Here is a 19,814-nt window from a genome sequence, read left to right on the forward strand (position 1 = left end):
CGTGGTTCTGTGCCTGTCACGGCCTTGTTCTCTAAGACATTCTTTTGGGGCTCAGTGACGCATAATTTGAGTCTTCAGACCACAAGCCTGTCATTTAGAAAGTCTTGGCTGATTATTTCGTTGCTCTGACACCGTAATAAACAATGTCCAGTTTTCATTTTTCATGACACATGGAATCTGAAAAGGTTTCGCCCCATGGTTAATCGAGGGATCGTGTTCTCGAGGACGGGGGCATTCTTCTGGGGACAAACTTAGGTCTGACTGAATGCAACACCCCAATAACTCCCCCGCCCTGTCTTGTCACCCTGATAGGAAGCGACTCCATCCTGCATGACATCGACAGTGACACTTCCCTGACCAGCCTGAGCGACTGCTTCATGGCCTCGTCCGACGTGGGCTCCCTGCAGGCACGCGTGGGAAACCCCATCGACCGACTCTACTCCATGCAGAGCTCCTACTTCGCATCCTGAAGGCGCCTTTTGGGGGAAGTGGTGGGAACGGACATGAAAACGCACACGGCTCACGGAGGGACTCGCCGGCCCTCTTGGGGCAAAGAAGAAACCTGAGCGAAAAGAAAAAAAAGTCAAAAACCCACCAGACGACTACAAAGACAAAGATGATGACCATTTTCTCTGCCTCTGAGCCAAACGTGCTGAAAACTGACTTGAAGACTTCACCCCCCCCCCTCCCCCAAGGACCCCCACGGGACGATTCGCGTGCGAGTCTCCGAGGGGCTGCGCTTGTACTGGCCCATGTCGACACACGCGTAACCTAAGCCACTGATTTTTAAAAACCTCAGTCGATCAAATAAACAGCCCTTACCCATCCCCACCCAAAGATAGGAGTGCAGGGAGGTGTCAAAGTGCATGAACTCACCGTTACTATGTGAACATTCAGCCACAGAAGTGATTTACAGAAAAAAGAAAAAAAAGGATTTGTGTGATTCCAAGATGTAAAAATAACTGTGTGGGCACCATGTTTTCTTCTTAAAGTGTGTTTGGCGAAATCGCCGTAGGGTGTGTCAGTCCCTGTAGCCACAGAGTGATGGAGTGTTGGAGGGCTGTGGAGGACACGCCGTTCCGGGTTCGAATGTAAATAGGCAGGAATGTTTCCAGCTTCAGTGGGTCGTGCATGTCAGAGTGGACTACATGCTATTTATTAAAGTATAACGTGTTTCCGAAGGTACATAAGGAGCCGATAAAGCTTTATTTAAAAAAAAGTAAAGTAAAGCGCCTCACCATCTCCCATGTGTATGTTGTTTAAACTCGTCTGTTCCTTTCCAAACTCAGCTGTAAGATCAGCAGAATTTGTGCTATTTATTCGTTTCACACTCATCGAGACACTTCGTCAACGGTGCGTTTCTCCTGATGCACCGATTTGCTAAACTACCAAAGTTTGTTGGTACTATGAATAAACTGAGCGAAATGAAACCCGTGGTGGCATCTCACTGACAGCGGGGAAATAAGCGGAGCGAGGCGAAGGCGGCGCAGGTCCCGGGGATGAAGAACTCGCCTGTTTCATCCCTGCACACTGAGCGGTTAACAAGGTGTCTAATCTTCCTTTTGAGATGGAAATGGGGGGTTTTGGGAGGGCGAAAGGTGGGGGCGATCCGGTCTGTTGGGGGGGGGCATAGTGTGACGTTAAAGGTGGGAGTTATTTCTGGTCCTCCCGTACTGGCCTTTGTAAACATTAATAAAGTTATTAATCAGGCTATTATTATTAATTATTAGCCATCGTTATTGAGATGTCAGTGGGTCTTACACACGGGCTGGGGAGTCGTTCAGGAAGGCGGTGAAGGGATGGCCCCGACTACAGCTCTGCACTGGAGGTCAGGACCATTGCGGGGCTGGGGGGGTACTAGGGGCTCCCGTCACACTGCCTGACATTCAGCAGTGCACTTGCCATGGAGCAGTCCGTTAGGAACGCGTTCCTGCTTCACCCGGCGACACTGCCGGCGCGGCACTGGGAGGTCCGGCACTGGGAGGTCCGGCACTGGGAGGTCCGGCACTGGGCCCTGACATGGCAGGACATACGCTCCCAAGCCATGGCCACCTGAGAGACAGCAGTCCAAACTGAGGACACATGGGCAACATTTCTCAGGATGGTGGGGCGTGGTTCTGCAGGTTAGACCTCTGCCTAAGTCAGTTAAACATTTTAGTCTCTCTGTGTGATGAGCATTTCCACCGGCGCTCGGACCCAAGCACCAACACGTCACCGAGCAGGGTAATCAGCATCCTGCACCATCAGCAGTGAGCGTTTCTGCGTAAAACCCACTGGTCCCGGCGGATGCTCGCCTCATCAGCTAACAAATGCCCCGATCTGCAGGAAGCGGGTGTCCGGCTGTTTCCATGGCAACACTAGGTTTACAGGTAGTGCCGCGGGTGGGGGGGGGGGGCGCCACAATGAACAGACATGGGGTGGAAAGACACTCAGGTAATGAAGCTGATAGAGGCGATAATCAGGATATCATTCTTCACTTCAGATGGTCAAACCATCTCCCCACATGACCCTGTGCGCCGGTCTGAAGTCAGGCAAATACCTGTGAGCAATCAGGCCAAACAACACAGAAACGCTGACATGAGGCTTCAGTTGCCATTTGTACACGTGCTTTGGAATTCCGCAGTTTTCACATATTCCATCATACTCTCCTGTGAGACGCAAAGCCTAAAGCATAAGGACAAGGTCAGACATTTATGTGGAGCATTCAGGGTGGGGTTAAGGGCCAGATGGACATGTGACTCTTCTAATGAGGATGGGATTTGAACCTAGCACCTTCCGATCACAGGCAGTAGGTCTAACCAGCTGAGCTGCACATGGCCCCCTGACTGTTTGGAATGGGGGGGGGCAACGCTGGTGGAGGGGTGAATGGCCACTAAGTGTGTGTTCGCCTTAACTGGTCATAAATAACCCAGTATCTGTGAGATACCGACGAGGCGGGGGGCGGAGCATCCTGCTGGGGGGTTACAGGGAGAGCTGTAGTCGACTTGGGCCATATATCTTCTGCTTATCGCCCCGGGATCTGACATCGCAGGTGTGAGGAGGGACAGCCATCTGTCTTGAACCTGCCCCCTCCAGGGAAGCACACCGACATTGCTGCAGCAGGCCTAGGTCCAACTGGCTGCCCTGGCTTTCGTGACACCTCCCCAGTGCCCTGGGGGGGGGTGTGGGGGGAGGATTCTGAGACACCCTAATCAGCTTAGGAACCGTTCTGCGGCCCCATTGCCTTCGGTTAAATAGCGGTCATATTTTTCCTGACTTGGGCCCAAACTCACACAAAGCTGTTAAGACAGCTGAAGGGCAGAGCTCTACACGTGGCAGCCATCACTAATGTCGAGTTCTCCATTATTCCGGAAGGAATTCCTCATAGCTTTATTTCCCTGAGGTATCGAACCACATGTGCAGGGGCGGGGCCACAGGGCCACTGGTCCCAGCTGAAAGTTGATTGGCCCCACCCTCTTGTTCCCTCCCCTGTCACTCACCAATTTAAAACGTGTCTCGCCCCTTAAAAAAACCCTTGAATTGCCCCTGGTTATTAAGATAAGAGACACGTGCAGGGTAATTAGGGTGATTTTTGTGGAGTGCAGTGTTTCATAGATGCTTCGGATAGGATCACTGCATGAAAGGGACACCACAGAACGCTAACATGGAGTGCTAATGCAGAGCAACAGTGCAGAGTGACAGTGCAGAGCAATTCTGCAGGGCGCTAACGTAGAGTGCTAAGAGAACGACAGGGCCGAGTACTGATGCAGAGGGATACTGCAGTGCGCTGAGAGCGACATTGCCAGCCGCTAATAAAGAACACTAATGCAGAGCAACGTTGCAGAGCACTAACGCAGAGTGACATCGCAGTGAGCTAATGCACAGTGATATTGCAGAGCGCTAATGAAGAACAGCATTGCAGCATGGTAACCCGGAGAGCTTAAACAGAGTGCTAACACAGAGCGCTAACGAAAGCTGTTTGCAGTCAACACCATCATGCTCATCACCTCAGGCACACTACCATTTGAAATGAATGAAGTGGGGGGAGGGGGGCAGTTGCCACTGGACCAGTAAAGGTGATGAGGATCCAGTCTCCACAAACGACCAGCCCCTGGTAGAATATCTCACATTACAAAGACAACTTGTGCTTTAAAAGTCAATGAACAAGTCAAGTTCGCCCTTCACTAGCCTGGCTGCCTCAGCTTAATGCAGAATTAACTGCGATGACATGAAGAGAAGCTAAGCCATCAACAGACAGCAATGCTTGTTAACTGCAGCCAGGTGGCCATTAGCAGGGGGCTGAGATCGGGAACCCAGGGGATATAAACTCTCCCTTTGGCCCTGATAAAGAATCGCTCTGCACCTTTACTAAAGCTCGTGAAAGCTTGGAGTAAAAATTGCAAAGAAACTTATATCTCTATGTGTATCTGGAGATTTTGGTCTAAAGTGAGTCTGTTTCTGCTCCACCTGGAGTATTGTGGCCATGTGTGGATGAACGAGGCACTGGGTCCAGTGAAGCTGTCATAGATAGAGGTGGAAGTGGAGTGTTAGAGGGGGTTTGGTGTGGGTGGAGCTTGAGCCCGGCCATGCGATCAGGTCAGGTCAAGTTGTCACTGTACCAAAGTCAAGGCTCAACACCACAACCACACAGCTGTGATCATGGAACATCTCCAGAAAACCCTACCGATCAATTTTTCTGAAGTGCCTTTGAAAGAGGTTGCATGTCTAGATCTCATGGCCCACCACGGCGAGACTCATGGGAGTACTGACACCAAAATGGCAGCACAGACGCTGATCGCTGTGGACAGAACATTGATTGGCTTTTGACGGCTCTGGAGATGTTATCAGAAGGATCGGTCGATGTGAGACCTTTTCACCCGCTGGTCCTGAGCGGAGCTCACTGTAATTACATTAAACCCCATCGCTCCGTGGCACACCGTGATGAATCTCGTATCTTCATCACCCCCCCCATCATGTTGTTTGAGGATCGATGCTTTACTCGAAAAAAACATCAATGTCAGTGATGCGCGTTTTCACCGACTCCCACTTCCGGAAATTAGGCCTCTGTGAACAGAGAACAAGCAGCCAGAAAGCGGCCTCTCATCTGCCCCTCCACCCCACACCTCATATACCCATGGTTCCTCAAGTCTCTAGAAGAGCCACAGATTGGCGAGGGGGGGTGGGTCTGGGAACAAAAACAAAGTTGCCGTAACTGGAGCTGCCCCCTCGCCACAGACGCACGCTGCCGTGGCGATGGGGGTCTCTGTAGGCCCCGGCTAGTCCACGGCCCCACATAGGAAATTAGTCTCACAACAATATTTTCTTTAGATTACGGAAGACATACATTTTATCGACCTGCTGGACGACTGCAGGCCTGTAATCTATTTCTAATGTTTTCTTTTGAATGCCACCCACAAATATAAGGACTGTTCAGGTCTTGCTACGTTCTGCAAAGTCCCTGCAGGCATCTTGTAGGACGGCTTAACAGCGGCCATCTTGCCAGTGGTCCTGGCTGCGGTGTGTGCCCTCAGATTCATGAAAACTTATTCATGAAATGTTTCAGTTTCAAAATTGTGGAGTGTTTTACGTGTCTGTGCTTCTCTTCCTTTTTCCGGGATACTGTGTCTCCTAATTGATGTTGTTTCTGCTTGGCGTTTTATTACCATTGTGCCCAAGTCTGTCATTAGCATGGAGAGAAACCGCAGATTTTCAAGCCTTGTTATTTAAACACTGCGTCAGAGAGACGATCTACTTCGGTTTTAGGTTCTGAGCGGCCCGGAGTGCTTTAGGGTCCCAGTGAGCACGACCCACAGGTCTCGCTGAGAGTCCACAAAAGGAGGCGTGACCAGACACGGGCCTTGTCTTCTGGGCCCAGAGCAGCTTAGGGGGTGTTGGCCAATCAGAAATCAAAGCCGTTCCTGCGGTGTTTTCCTGGCAGCGAGATGCTAATGCTGACAGGACGGAATTTTATTTATGAAAACAAGCAGAGATGGGCGTCCTCCGCCCTGTGCCCTGGGGCGCAGATACATCTGCGGCTGACCAGGTAACACTCCCTCCTCTGCTCTCTAACCGCCGTTTCTCCCGCTCCCCATTTCTGAGGGCTATTAGCTTCGTTTTGTCAGACGGCTCTGGAATGTGGAGGCGCCGTTTGAAGTGTGACACAGAGAGCGGAGCCGCGGGCGCCAGGCGTAGATACCTGCGAAGCTGCAGGCGGCGGCGGGAAAGAGCTCCCCCTCCCCCTCCCCCTCCCCCCCCCCCCCCAGCTCCCGCAGATGTGCTGGAAACGATGCTCATGATGCGACCGACTGCGTATCAGCGGGGCGAAGGGGCCGCTAGGCCAGGTGTGTCCATGCAGATTTTGCCAGAATCTTCCTTCTGGTGTCTTTTAAAGAGAGTCCTATTAGCCTAGCATCACCGCGAGCAGACGCACCGACGAACACACATGCCGACACCCATGATGCACGCCCACGCCCACATGCAGACACACCGATCTCAGATTTCTCCTGATATCACCCTTCTCTCTGTTCCGGTTTTAAAATCCTGCTCTTCTGGGGCGTCTCGTCAAACGAAGAGCAGAGGACACCTGAATGGAGGGCGTGATGCAACCAAGATGACGGCGGACTGTTGCGGAAAACATTTAGTTTCATTTAGTTGACGAGGTTATCAGACACATTATCTCCAGCAACTGTGAAGATGGAACAGGGAATGCTGAAGTAGCTCTTCAATTAATACTGTTCTCAAACAGGACGGTGTTGTCCCAGAACAGTGAAATTCACTAGGCCCAAAGACTGGTATTCACACTATTATTTGAGTATGTAATGAGAGACGATTGTTTACAGAGCTTAGTATTTATAAATATGTATTTTTCAGCGCCCTGAATGAAATATTCATGGACCGCAAAATCCGTATGGCTGTTCTTCAGAGGCAGACCAGGAAAGGCTCCTGAATTATAAAGTGCTCCTCCATTCATGAGCCGATCATGCATGCCCACTTCCTCCCGTAGTAAACACCGATATTAAATAAACGGCCCATGTTTTCATCACCGGTGTCTAGAGATCCTGCCAAAGCAAGCCTTGCTCCGGGGCTAAATAATCAGCATCCTGTATAACTCAGGCACCGCACTCCGGGCTCAGAAAGGCCACAGTCGCCATGCAGGGCTTAATTACGGCTCTTATATCGTTTTCATGGTTATTCAACATGGCACCTCCTGCTGTTATTTAACGCCCGCTTTCCTGTAATGGCTGGGGGGGGCGTTTACCCCCACCACCAGTTCATGACTTGAAAAGTCATGGCTAAAGACCCAAAACTTGGCGAAGCAGCTGTCAGGATTTCATTTCAGCAAATACAGACATCCATATATTTAGGGGACACTTTTATCCGCAGAAACATACGTTGCATAGGAAGCAGGGTCATGTTCTCTGGAGCAGTTGGGCGTGGTTAAGGACTTAGCTCTCTAGACCCCAGGATCTGACCCAGCGACCTTCTGCTCACAGACGCAGCGTCCTAACCTGCTGAGCCCCACAGCAGCCCTCATGCTTGGTGTCCTAATCTCTGGCTGAACTGAGCAACAGAACACCTTAGGGGGTCTTAGCGGGTGGGGTTTCACTTTTGTGGAGAGGGGTAAACATGCCGCCGTTATTGTCTGTCCATCCAAATCACCTGATCTGTTCCCCCCTCCCCCCTTGGAAAATACCCACCCAGCCCCTGCTGTCAGACTGGACGTCAGTATTTGGGGCGGTTGCATTAGCAAGATACCGGGCAAGTTTACAAACAGACCCATGCAGGTTTTTGGGTCTGGGGTAGAGTGTGGGTAGTTAGCAGAGCATGGGTAGTTAGCAGAGCATGGGTAGTTAGCAGATTGTGGGTAGCTGGCAGAGCATGGGTAGTTAGCAGAGTGTGGGTAGTTAGCAGAGTGTGGGTAGCTGGCAGAGCATGGGTAGTTAGCAGAGTGTGGGTAGTTAGCAGATTGTGGGTAGCTGGCAGAGCATGGGTAGTTAGCAGAGTGTGGGTAGTTAGCAGAGCATGGGTAGTTAGCAGAGTGTGGGTAGTTAGCAGAGCATGGGTAGTTAGCAGAGTGTGGGTAATTAGCAGAGCATGGGTAGTTAGCAGATTGTGGGTAGCTGGCAGGGCATGGGTAGTTAGCAGAGTGTGGGTAGTTAGCAGATTGTGGGTAGCTGGCAGGGCATGGGTAGTTAGCAGAGTGTGGGTAGTTAGCAGAGCATGGGTAGTTAGCAGATTGTGGGTAGCTGGCAGGGCATGGGTAGTTAGCAGAGTGTGAGTAGTTAGCAGAGCATGGGTAGTTAGCAGAGTGTGGGTAGTTAGTAGCCTACAGAATAACATCCCAGACTTGGAAGGTTGACTGGTGACGAATCGTTTTGGTGAAATTGTTAGCTGTTTAATGAGTAACAGTAAAATGCATCAAACACTTTGAATCCACTAAACAAATTGAAATCAGACAACAAAACACAGTAACAGTAAATAAAACTGGCAAGATTTCTGAACTTCATTTGCCTCTCTCATTCATCCGAACATTACCGGCTTCAAATTTTACAATGTTGTAATTCTCTCTTGCCAAGAAAATGTGTCTCTAAAGCTGCTTCTTTTAAAATTTTGCCATGAAAGCAGTTTGTTTCAGAGCCACAGTGTTCCATCAAGTGAGCTAATTCTGGGCTTTATACTTCAGAGTGTTTTTCACGCCATGCAGAGCTGGGTTTAGTGTGCGGCCGCAAATCCGGGCCCAACGATTTTGCTCGTAGTTTGTCAGTGCGACGCCTTTGATTATTAGCCAGGATTTGGCCTCGTTTGTGCGGCACGTCCCAGATGACCCGTTTGTGCATTGATCAGGCGGTCAGCGCTCCTTTAAAGGTCAAGAGGGGTCAGGTGTGGCCCGGGGTCACGGGGGAACACGTCGTAAATTCAGTGCCTTTAAATGGTTGGGCTAAGCTGACTGCACAACACCTGATCTGTTATGGCAACATGGCGGCAGTAGGGGGGGGTTAAGTTATGTGCATTAACAAGGTGGACAGGGAGGTGTTCATGTTCCCGGAGCGACACAGACCACCCCGGACTCCTGGCACTCCTCCAGGATAGGGGCCCCACCGTCAGGCACCCAGGAAGAGACAGACCCTAACTAACTGAGCAGAGGGCAGGTCGGCCAGCTAGCGATAGGAAACCGAAACGGCGTCTGCTTAGGATAAGGCTCAGATTAATGAGGATTATAGATGCCAGATTCCATGCAACAGCTGTCCCAAGTAACCCTATTAAACACAGGAGGGAACTGACTTAGTGTGCAGCAGACTAACATGCAACATGCGAGCTTGTAGGCAGGAATCTTCGCAGGCAACATTCACAGTGAGAGAGAAGCAGCATGAGATGCACAGGAGGGTGAAACAGGCAATAACATGGAGACTAACTAGCGAAGGCCTGCGAGAGAATCCGTCCCGGAAGATGGATCCCAGAGCTCCCAGTCCCTCTCTCCTCGTACTCCCATGGCCCCGAACTTAAGCCTTCTTTACATTTTCACATCGCTGGTAAATCTACCGTGAGCACTTTTTGCACAATACAAGCCTCCTGGTCCCCTTCCCTGCTTATGGATACACTTCAGCTGTAAAATAAGCCTTAAGGAAGCCCGAAAATTAGCTCCGCTGATTTGAATAATGCACCCAACGGGGCAGAATTTGAAACGAGACAGTTTCAGCGGTAATACTAAGCTAAAATAATACTTGTCTTAACATGATGCCAAAATGGGAGGAATATTTCCCCTGTCACACCTTTGATCGGGACTTTATGTGAAGCTTGGGACAGAAAGCTACCCCCCCCTCCACCCCCACATGCGCTCGCATGCAGTCCTCAGTCCTGAGGGAACGTCTCAGCCGTGTTCGACAGGGATTACCATCGGGAAATCGATGCAGAACAATGAAAAAGGCAGAGATCCAATCTACTGACCACTCAATTATTTAAGCTACTGCTCCTGCCCCCCCAGAGCGGCAGGACTGTTAAGCGGCCCATTAATGGCGCTCGGCTAAATGACGGGCCGACTGGAACCGTGCCTCGTTGACCTGTGTGATTGGCTTGATGACGGATATTTTTCCCAGGGTAAAACAACTGACCCTTTAATGGCGTCACAGGGCACCAAGCCCCGGTTTAGCAGAGCCGTCATTCGTTACCAGGTCAATGACTTCATTACTGTTATTAATACGGCATAATGCTGAGGTAGCTTCTTGCTACGCTAGGTGCACTAGAGCTATGCTAATGCTACGAGGTTGATATACTGATCTTAATACACCTGTGCTATAAAATGTGCTCTGTCGCCAACCTGTATCCAGGAATAATGGAAGATATCACCCGTTAAGAGCTGAGAGATTACCAACACTCACAGAGTGCACATAGCTGGGAGCCTTAATCTTGGCCCATCGGGGGACGAGAGCAGGTAACCTGCTCCGGGGACGAGCCAAACTCAGGCGGGGCAGCTGGGGTCAAATGGTCAGGGGCGTGAGCCGGTGTTTGTTGGCTCTGTCCATGGCACCGGTCCCACTGTCATACCCTTAAGGAACATGCAAGAAATGTATGGGTGTGTTTGTACATATGTGTGAAAAATGATGTCAGTTTGAGTGAAACGTAAACCCTAAATCCCCAGTGAAGTGTGCTAACAGCCTGGCACAGAGGTACGGAGATGCAGATTTCACCATAGCGTTATGAAGCTGAATTACATGGTTATAAACAGGAACCTTCTACATATTAAACTCATTACCACCTTCAGCTCTGAGTAATGTCGTTACATTGATGGCTACAGATCTCAAACTCAGCTTAGATCTTTCAGCCACACGTCTCTTGCTCTTTTGAGCTTTCACTCCAGCGTGTCTCGCGGGCATTTATGGTTCTCTGGTCAATGACATACCCTGTGAAGGCTCTGGAAGCGAAGAATTCAGGACGATTTCTGGTTAGACTTACATCATTGCATTTATGCCGCCGGTCTTCCTGGACCAATAACCTCATCGCTCACAGAGGAATCCAAAATCTCCTTGTGCAATCCAATTCATTTTTCACACGAAAACGTGTAACTCTTGGTTTTCAGTGGAGCACAGACTTGTTTGGATGCGATTCAGTTTATTGGGCAGATCACACACATGATCACCTTGCTGAGTCAGTGAGGGCTCACAGCTTTCTGCTGCTGGCTAATATCTCAGCTACTTTGACGTCAGCTCTGTGATTCTTCTCCTCTATTCACATTGGAACCCCTGTGAGTAGCTTCACTCCTGAAAACTCTTCAGGCCTGAAAATTCATTTTTTGCTAGTTGCTGGCAGTCAGGGATATTTCTCAGACTTCTGTCCATTCAGAACCGTGATCACCCTCTTTTCTGCATAAGGGTATATATTTTCTTTCGTCAGATATATTTTTTTGCCTGATAAACTGCTTTATTTAAATACCAACAGCATTTAGTAGCGGAGATGCAATGCCTCTGGTTTGGCTGGTGCGTAAGTAATCTGCTAATGCTTTTTCAAAGCTCTGTCCCCCCAGAGTGTACCGTGCAGGATCGGCGACAGCCACGCATGCGGGGGTGGCACTGTGACCAGCTCACCCCCCCACCCCCTCCCCCGAGCTCCCCATCCAGCATCCTGCCTGGCAGTTTTATTGGTGGGCTCTGATTGTCCCAAGCTGGCCCCGATTAGCTGTCACTCACTACATCATTTCCAAAAGGTTAGCATGCTCAAACATATCGATTTTTAAAAATATCTCTTCCTAAATGCTGCTCCCTGTAATTAACTGAGGGGGGGCGGGGACCCGGCCGGGTGTCCCGTGGTGAGAGATGGGCGCCTTGGCGCGGCAGCTCAAGACGATAAGGTTAATCGCCAGGGCCGACCAGCAGCTGATCGCTCTTCGGCCCAGTATAACGAAGATGGATTTCCAGATTCACTGGTCGGATGCAATAAAGGAGGCAAACATGACCTTTCAGGTCCTGAGTGCTGAATAAAAACAATTATCAGTCTGGGGAACTGACATCAGTCCCACAAGTCCTGCCTGTCGGTGACGTCTGGCTGTGAGGTGTCACAAAGATGCCCAGACCTGACGTTACTCTTCACCTCCCATGTAGTCTCCCCCCTCCCCCCCCAGCACGCACATTCTCTGAGGCCCTCTCTCACTGCACGATTGCGGGCTCCATCCCTGATCTGGGATCTGCAAGGATTTTTCAGTTGAGGTCTTAAGGCCTTGATGTCCACACAAAAGAGCAGTGTGCCATCCAAAATGGAAATCCTCAGAGCTGTAGCTCACCATATTTTTTCCCGACTCCATTATTCCACCCCCCCCCCACCCTAGCAGTTTGTCATGTTGTAATCAGGAAGCAATGGTGTATATGAGGGGGCGGGGCCACAGCTGAAGGCCGATAGGCCCGTGGAGTGTGCCCCTCACCTGTCACTCATCAATTCAAAATTGTTTAATGAGGTTGGCCCCTCTGTATGAATTATGCCCCCCCCCACCTAAAAAAATCCTAGAATAGTTCTTGTCTAGATGCAGTGAAACTGTATGGATTTATGAGGCTCCTCCCACTGTGGTCCTCATTGCTGTAGAGCGGACGTGATCATCATTGGCGACCGAAGTCATGAAGGCCACCCCCCTATGACTGATGCCCAGACCTGGGGGCATTCCGGACAGGAAGCCATGTGGTCGACGGGGTCCAACCCCTCCCCCCCCCGGCCCCCACATGATGATGGCTCGAGTCATCATCATGGTGACGTGTCCGTCCAGGCGGATCCGATTTCAGACCCCATTCCCTGAGCTGCCGAGTGTCTTTTATCGCGGCAGTGAGCTGTTTCCGCTCAGGGGGCTCGTCTGGGCGTCCCCGCTAGCTCCACCTCAGCTCCCCTACGCTTGTCATCAGGCTGCCCCCCCACCTCCCCTGGCCCGAAAGGCCGCTGTTGACTTCCTCTGATGAAAGGAGGGGCTTGACAGGCTACCGGCAAGTGCTGGCGTGAGCTGACACGCACGTGTCACGTGACGCCCTCAGCACTAAGGCAGCCCAGAGACTCGTATCACGAAGTGTATCGGTGGATGGATCACCCAGTTCCACAGCTATTAACCCAGTATCTGAAAGATAAACAAGTCTTTTTAAACTGGTAGGATTCGCTTCTGGACTTGAATTAATTTTTGACCAAAAATTATCTGTCAGATCTTCCACTGATTCCTCTCTCTACCTTCCGTAAGCCTTAATCCGGCACAGACTCCCAGGCAGGGTATTCCCCAGAATGTACTGGAAACATCGTTTTCTGCTAGCCCTGTTGTCATTCTTGTAAATGCTGCCCCCCCCCCTCTTTTGGTAGTGTCTACATGCCCTGATTCGAACCTGCGTCTCCAGCTGGGAGGCGCTGTGATATGCCACGGGCCGAATGCTGCCACATAGTGCTGCTGCAGTACATGCAGTGCAAGACCACCCCCCGGCGTGTCCGACGCCTCGTTACTGTCCACCTAACGAGGTCGAGATGGACTCCTCCCCAAGGGGGGGGGGGTGGCATTGTTCTGGGTCACATGATCTCCAGGCTGCTGTATTGTCTGTTCAGCAAAGTTTCATGTCCTCTTCTTCGCGCCTGTCGGCCAGATCCACTGTATTTCAGACTGAATTTATGCTGTATGTGCGCGATGATGGCGGGACCCAAACTCCTCCATGGACCTAAACCCAAACCCGGCAGTCACCTTCCCTCCTCACCAGGGTAGCATGATGCTCTGGGGTAGCTGCTGTCGATCGCAGATGGGGTTGGATCATCTCTAGCTATGGGGGAGGGGGAGCCTCCCAGTGCAGGGGTGAAACCTGGAGTCGTACTTCCAAGTAGGTCCGTAGCAGTGCCGCGGGGCTGACATGTCACCCTGGCGTCACTGTCGAGGAGCCGAAACCTACTAATCCCCAGCAGCCCCGCCCACCCCTAGTCCTGGCTCCCGCACTGCACTGCGAGTAACGTGACTGGCGCAGTGGCACCGTATTCGCTTCTGCCTCACATTTGCGGGGGACCTGGGCGAGGTGAATCACGGGGGCAGCTGGGGGCAGCTGGGGGCAGGGCTGGCAATGGCGCAGACTGGCTGGGTGCAGACGCCTCGCTAACAGACTTCCGGAGACAGCTGCGGTCGCCACCCTCCCAGCATAACCAGATTACCAGATCCCAGGGTTCTTGGCGTTCGGCCAACAGACACTGGCAGCTGTCAACGGCCTCGCAGGGAAGGGCCCCTGAACTGATAACCCGCTCAGGACCACGTGGCTCACAGTCCTACAATCTTCTACAGCCCGACCCACTGTGCACGACCCAACACCCTGCCGGCAGTGAAATGCTCGCTGACAGGTGCATGCTGGGTGCAGAGCCACCCTCTGCTCTTATGCAGGCTTATGAAGGCCAATTACATGAATAAACAGGAAGTCCACTCAAAAAATACAACAGATTTTCCTGGTAATATTCTATACCCTCTTTCCTGCTCCTTCTCCTGTTACAGAAATGAGCTGCCCCACCCTGCCCACCCCATGCGCAGGCCCCTCCCCTTCCCCCCCTCTTTCCTGTCTAATTTTGCACCACACCCTGATGTATGCTAAAGCTTGTCCCGGAATTCCCGTGTGACACGGAGAACACGTTTGCCGCCGTTGTCTCGCACACTCCCATGAGAGGACAGCATGCCACTGTTCTCGGCTCCCATTCTGCCCGCCCGTGTGCTCGGCCTGGAGTGTGGGGGGACCTGGCCACAGGTCGGGCATTAGCATCACCGCTAACCGCAACATTGCAACTGTTTTGCTGGCACTTGCTTAAATTAGGACCCCAATATTTTTTGGGGTGCCTATGCAAAAGCCTGTGGAGAGGGATTGCCTCAGCTGGGCCCTGGGGAACATTTTGGAGAAGTGGCCGCTCGACAGACCTCATGATGCGTGTTCGGCGTGACTGCTGCTGCGTCTCTCCGTCCCTCTATGCCTTCCTGCTTTTTCCTGTCCCCCGTGTTCTAGGTTCGCCCCACTGGGAGGCGGCTTGTGCCTGGGCGGGGACTGAGGTGACGCTCTTTAGCTGCGTCACTGCTGCTCGCCGCCGTGAGCCATTGCCATGACTGCCAGCCGCCATTCACTGGGCGTCGAAGCAAGTGCCCTCTGAATACGAATGTGCGCGGATGACCGGAACAAACAGAAGACAAAAGGGTCTAAAATAAGACCATGTATGCCCCCCCCCCCCCCAGCCTCCGGTCCTGACGATGGGTCACAGGAAGAACTGGAGCTGGAAAGGGAGAGAAAAGAGTGAAAGGGGGAGACGGGGGGGGGGGGGGGGGGGGTCACTAAGGGGAGTGGCAGCGCAAGGGGCCCCTTCATCATCTGTGTGAAGGGGAAAGGGGTGGCCCCTTGAAACTCTCTATTCAGGCCAACGCCCCCCCTTTAGACTTGTGACACAGAGACAGGTGCCTGTTCATTGGACACGCGCCGGACTGCTGGGGGCAATGAATGTGCCATTGTGGGTGGGAGGGGCCCTACAGCACCTGGACCGCGGGGGCACACATGGATTCAGAGCGAGGCAGCAACATCAAGGAGCCCCCCCCCACACACAGACACACAGACACACGTGACACTTTCCTGGTAATCAGAGAAAACCATGACCCCCCCCCCCGAACTATTGTGCGCTATCGCCATATTGTCTTCTGCTGAATTAGCAAACAGCTGCAGCTTTTCAATGGCGACGGATGTAATGTGTAGCCTTTGCCCCTGTCCTGGCCTCCATCGCGTCCTCTGCCTTCGCGCTCCCGCGTCACAAGTCACCCAACGAAATGGCCGCTTTCCTCACGCCCGCGGTCACACAGACGTACACGTGTAGAATGTTGGTGTTTTGTGCCACAGCAGCAAACATGGTCGCCGGCGTCGTGTGGCATTCGCTCAAATCGCCAGCGTTGCTGTTATATTTTTATGAGTTCAGGTCTTCTCTTGAAAATGTATTTTATTGGCGTGATTGAGTTTAATAGAGCCAGGAAGCTGTGCCAGTTTTACATATAATAAAAAGTCTAGACGTCTTGTTGTTAGTTTCTGTCAAACAAAACGTTAAACTCCACCTCTGTCTTATTTTCTTGTGGTTTAACACCGTCTATCTTTTCACTCTTGCCGGTTGTCCCTACACTGATATTTCCAAGGGTGTTATACTGGCTTTATTGTCATGTTTTTATGCTCATAGCCAACCATATATAATTACTCTGTTCCTTCAGAATATTTTTAATAACCAGCTGGAGAAATAAATATGTATCAGATTCCCGTGGTCTGCATTACAGCTGATGTATATAATCAAAAGGCCCTGACACTAATCTCAGCCAGAAGTGTGAGGAAGCAGCCAAAACCACAAAACAAACATGTAAAATAAATAAGCAAGTTTATTGTATTTAACAGACAAGTAAATATGATATACGCTCTGAAAAATATGGGCTTGGCAAGACTTACATGATGAGAATGAGTTATTTATATAAGTTTGAATTATTCATAAACGTTCATATATGTATATTCATAAAACTGGGCGGTGGTGAGTGTTCAGGAACCATTCGCTGGCTCTGAAGCCGAGTTCCAGCTCCTTGCAATGGCCGAGCCTGTACCCATACCGAAACGGGCTGTCCCCGCGTTATATTGAACCTGCCGGCCGGGCCTGTACCCATACGGAAACGGGCTGTCCCCGCGTTATATTGAACCAGCCGGCCGGGCCTGTACCCATACCGAAACGGGCTGTCCCCGCGTTACATTGAACCTGCCGGCTGGGTCTGTACCCATACCGAAACGGGCTGTCCCCGCGTTATATTGAACCGGCCGGCCGGCCGGGCCTGTACCCATACCGAAACGGGCTGTCCCCGCGTTATATTGAACCTGCCGGCCGGGTCTGTACCCATACCGAAACGGGCTGTCCCTGCGTTATATTGAACCGGCCGGCCGGCCGGGCCTGTACCCATACCGAAACGGGCTGTCCCCGCGTTATATTGAACCTGCCGGCCGGGCCTGTACCCATACCGAAACAGGCTGTCCCCGCGTTATATTGAACCGGCCGGCCGGGCCTGTACCCATACCGAAACGGGCTGTCCCCGCGTTATATTGAACCGGCCGGCCGGGCCTGTACCCATACCGAAACGGGCTGTCCCCGCGTTATATTGAACCTGCCGGCCGGGCCTGTACCCATACCGAAACGGGCTGTCCCCGCGTTATATTGAACCTGCCGGCCGGGCCTGTACCCATACGGAAACGGGCTGTCCCCGCGTTATATTGAACCGGCCGGCCGGGCCTGTACCCATACCGAAACGGGCTGTCCCCGCGTTATATTGAACCTGCCGGCCGGGTCTGTACCCATACCGAAACGGGCTGTCCCCGCGTTATATTGAACCGGCCGGCCGGCCGGGCCTGTACCCATACCGAAACGAGCTGTCCCCGCGTTATATTGAACCGGCCGGCCGGGCCTGTACCCATACCGAAACGGGCTGTCCCCGCGTTATATTGAACCTGCCGGCCGGGCCTGTACCCATACCGAAACGGGCTGTCCCCGCGTTATATTGAACCGGCCGGCCGGGCCTGTACCCATACCGAAACGGGCTGTCCCCGCGTTATATTGAACCTGCCGGCCGGGCCTATACCCATACGGAAACGGGCTGTCCCCGCGTTATATTGAACCGGCCGGCCGGGCCTGTACCCATACCGAAACGGGCTGTCCCCGCGTTATATTGAACCGGCCGGCCGGGCCTGTACCCATACGGAAACGGGCTGTCCCCTCGTTATATTGAACCGGCCGGCCGGGCCTGTACCCATACCGAAACGGGCTGTCCCCGCGTTATATTGAACCGGCCGGCCGGCCGGGCCTGTACCCATACCGAAACGGGCTGTCCCCGCGTTATATTGAACCGGCCGGCCGGGCCTGTACCCATACCGAAACGGGCTGTCCCCGCGTTATATTGAACCTGCCGGCCGGGCCTGTACCCATACCGAAACGGGCTGTCCCCGCCTTATATTGAACCTGCCGGCCGGGCCTGTACCCATACCGAAACGGGCTGTCCCTGCCTTATATTGAACCTGCCGGCCGGGCCTGTACCCATACCGAAATGGGCTGTCCCCGCGTTATATTGACAAACATAGGCTGATTGGTGTCCCTAAATTGCCTGTAGACTTTGAGTGTGAGAATGAGTTTTTCAGTGTGCCCTGAGATAGACTGGTATCCCGCTCAGGGTATATCCTCCTGCCCTGTCCCCATGCCGCCTGAGATATCCCCCCCATCTCCCTGGCTGGGATATGCAGTTAGAAGATAGATGGGCACCTTTGGGACGAGGGTTCGAGTCTCCATCATGGCTCCATGTGTGTGGATTTCGCATTTTCTCTGCGTGTCATCGTGGGGTTTCCTCTGGATACTCAAAAACATACTGAGGCTAATTGAAGTTGCCCATAGGTATGTATGTGTGTCCTGTGATGGGTTGATGCCCCACTTTACGTTCTTTCCTGCCTTGTGCCCATAACCTCCAGACCCTCTATGACCCTTTACAGACAAGTGGTTATAGAAAATGCATATTTCGGTCATAGTTGTCATGATAGTAGGTTGCCGGTTTAAATCCCAGGAGAGACCCTGCTGCCGGACTGAAATATCAGTCTATGGTGCTACAGAATGTGTGAGATCCCCGTAATTAAACGCCATTTGTTTTCCCTCCCAGGCCGTCCATGTGCTGAACATAGATCCCGTGTTCAGCAGCAGCACTAAACCGCAGCCCTTCAGTTGTGCATCTCTGTTTTTTCTTCACTCTGAGAGCCTTACAGCCCCGACGCTCCCTTGCAGGACTCGTGAACACTCCTCCCAGCATGCCCTGCATTCTCTGGAGTTGGAGAGTCCAGTGACTGTGCCACATCCTGGGGGGGGGGGGGGGGGGCGGGAGGGGGCTTATCCTTTACACAACCTTCAAAAACACAGAAAGGAATCTGAGAGACTGGGTAAGAAGTACTGTGCTGTTTTAGTTAAAGAAAGAGAAAAACAATAGCATTGAAGAAGCCAGTGTCTTAGCGTCACTGCCATGTAGAATCCATCCATAGGAAAAGGACCACATTTATTTTTGCAGTTTGCATTTGAAGAAGGAACCTGAGGCTCGGAAGGGAAGCCGACGAGGCGGGTCTTGGGGCGTCTAGGAGGGAGCCGGCCTTGGGTTAATTACAAAGAGGGGGGCTCCCTGTTGGAGGGGGGGGGGTTACTGCTTAGCTGCAGTGTGTAGATGTTTTATTACAACCTTTTCCACAGGGATATGTTTGCATTTACCCTTGGCAGCTAACCCGCTGCGACCCCCCCAAGGGTTGAACCCTGCATCTCGTTAAGGATCATCCCACCCGCATCACCCAGCATTCACAGTCACGGTCAGTTCATCCCGCCCCCCCCGCCTCGCCCCGCTTGCTGGAGGGTGACAGTTTAGTGTCGCAGGTCACAGGAGAAGCCCTTGAGTCACCGACAGATGATAGGAGGTTTTAGGTACTAGACGTTTCTCCAGACGGCATTTACTCGCTAAGTTTATTGATGCTAATTGAGTCATATTCTTCCAGTTACAGATAGCAGAGATAGCATTAGGGCGGCAAGTGGCTTCAGAAGTGTGGGGTTGGCGTTATATGAATGGTTCGAGCAATTATGCTATTACCCGTCCGTCATGCAAGCACACATCCAGCAGAGTGCCTGGGCGAGTCTGTGACCCATCCTGGAAGGCATTGGGCTCACGGCAGGGAAACACCCAGGCAGGGGACAATTATGCTGTTAGTATCATGTTTTATCACACGATCCCACAGTCTGCCAGACCTGAACGTCAGATGCACAAAAGAACAAAAAAAAAACACTATGTTGTTTCCCAA

General features: G+C 52.0%; 1 protein-coding gene across 2 annotated transcripts in view; it reads left to right on the forward strand.

Annotated features, from left to right (window-relative positions):
* Positions 1-1,430, forward strand: part of LOC125714473 (LIM/homeobox protein LMX-1.2) — a 58,566-nt gene extending 57,136 nt beyond the window's left edge. For both annotated transcript variants that reach the window (XM_048985137.1, XM_048985128.1), the window contains one exon: positions 313-1,430. In XM_048985137.1, the coding sequence (XP_048841094.1) occupies positions 313-470 (158 nt within the window). In that variant the 3' untranslated portion in view covers positions 471-1,430. The remainder of the gene's footprint in view (positions 1-312) is intronic.
* The last annotated feature ends 18,384 nt before the right edge of the window (positions 1,431-19,814 follow it).

This window comes from Brienomyrus brachyistius, chromosome 2 (genome assembly GCF_023856365.1).
Source record: "Brienomyrus brachyistius isolate T26 chromosome 2, BBRACH_0.4, whole genome shotgun sequence".
Taxonomy (NCBI): domain Eukaryota; kingdom Metazoa; phylum Chordata; class Actinopteri; order Osteoglossiformes; family Mormyridae; genus Brienomyrus; species Brienomyrus brachyistius.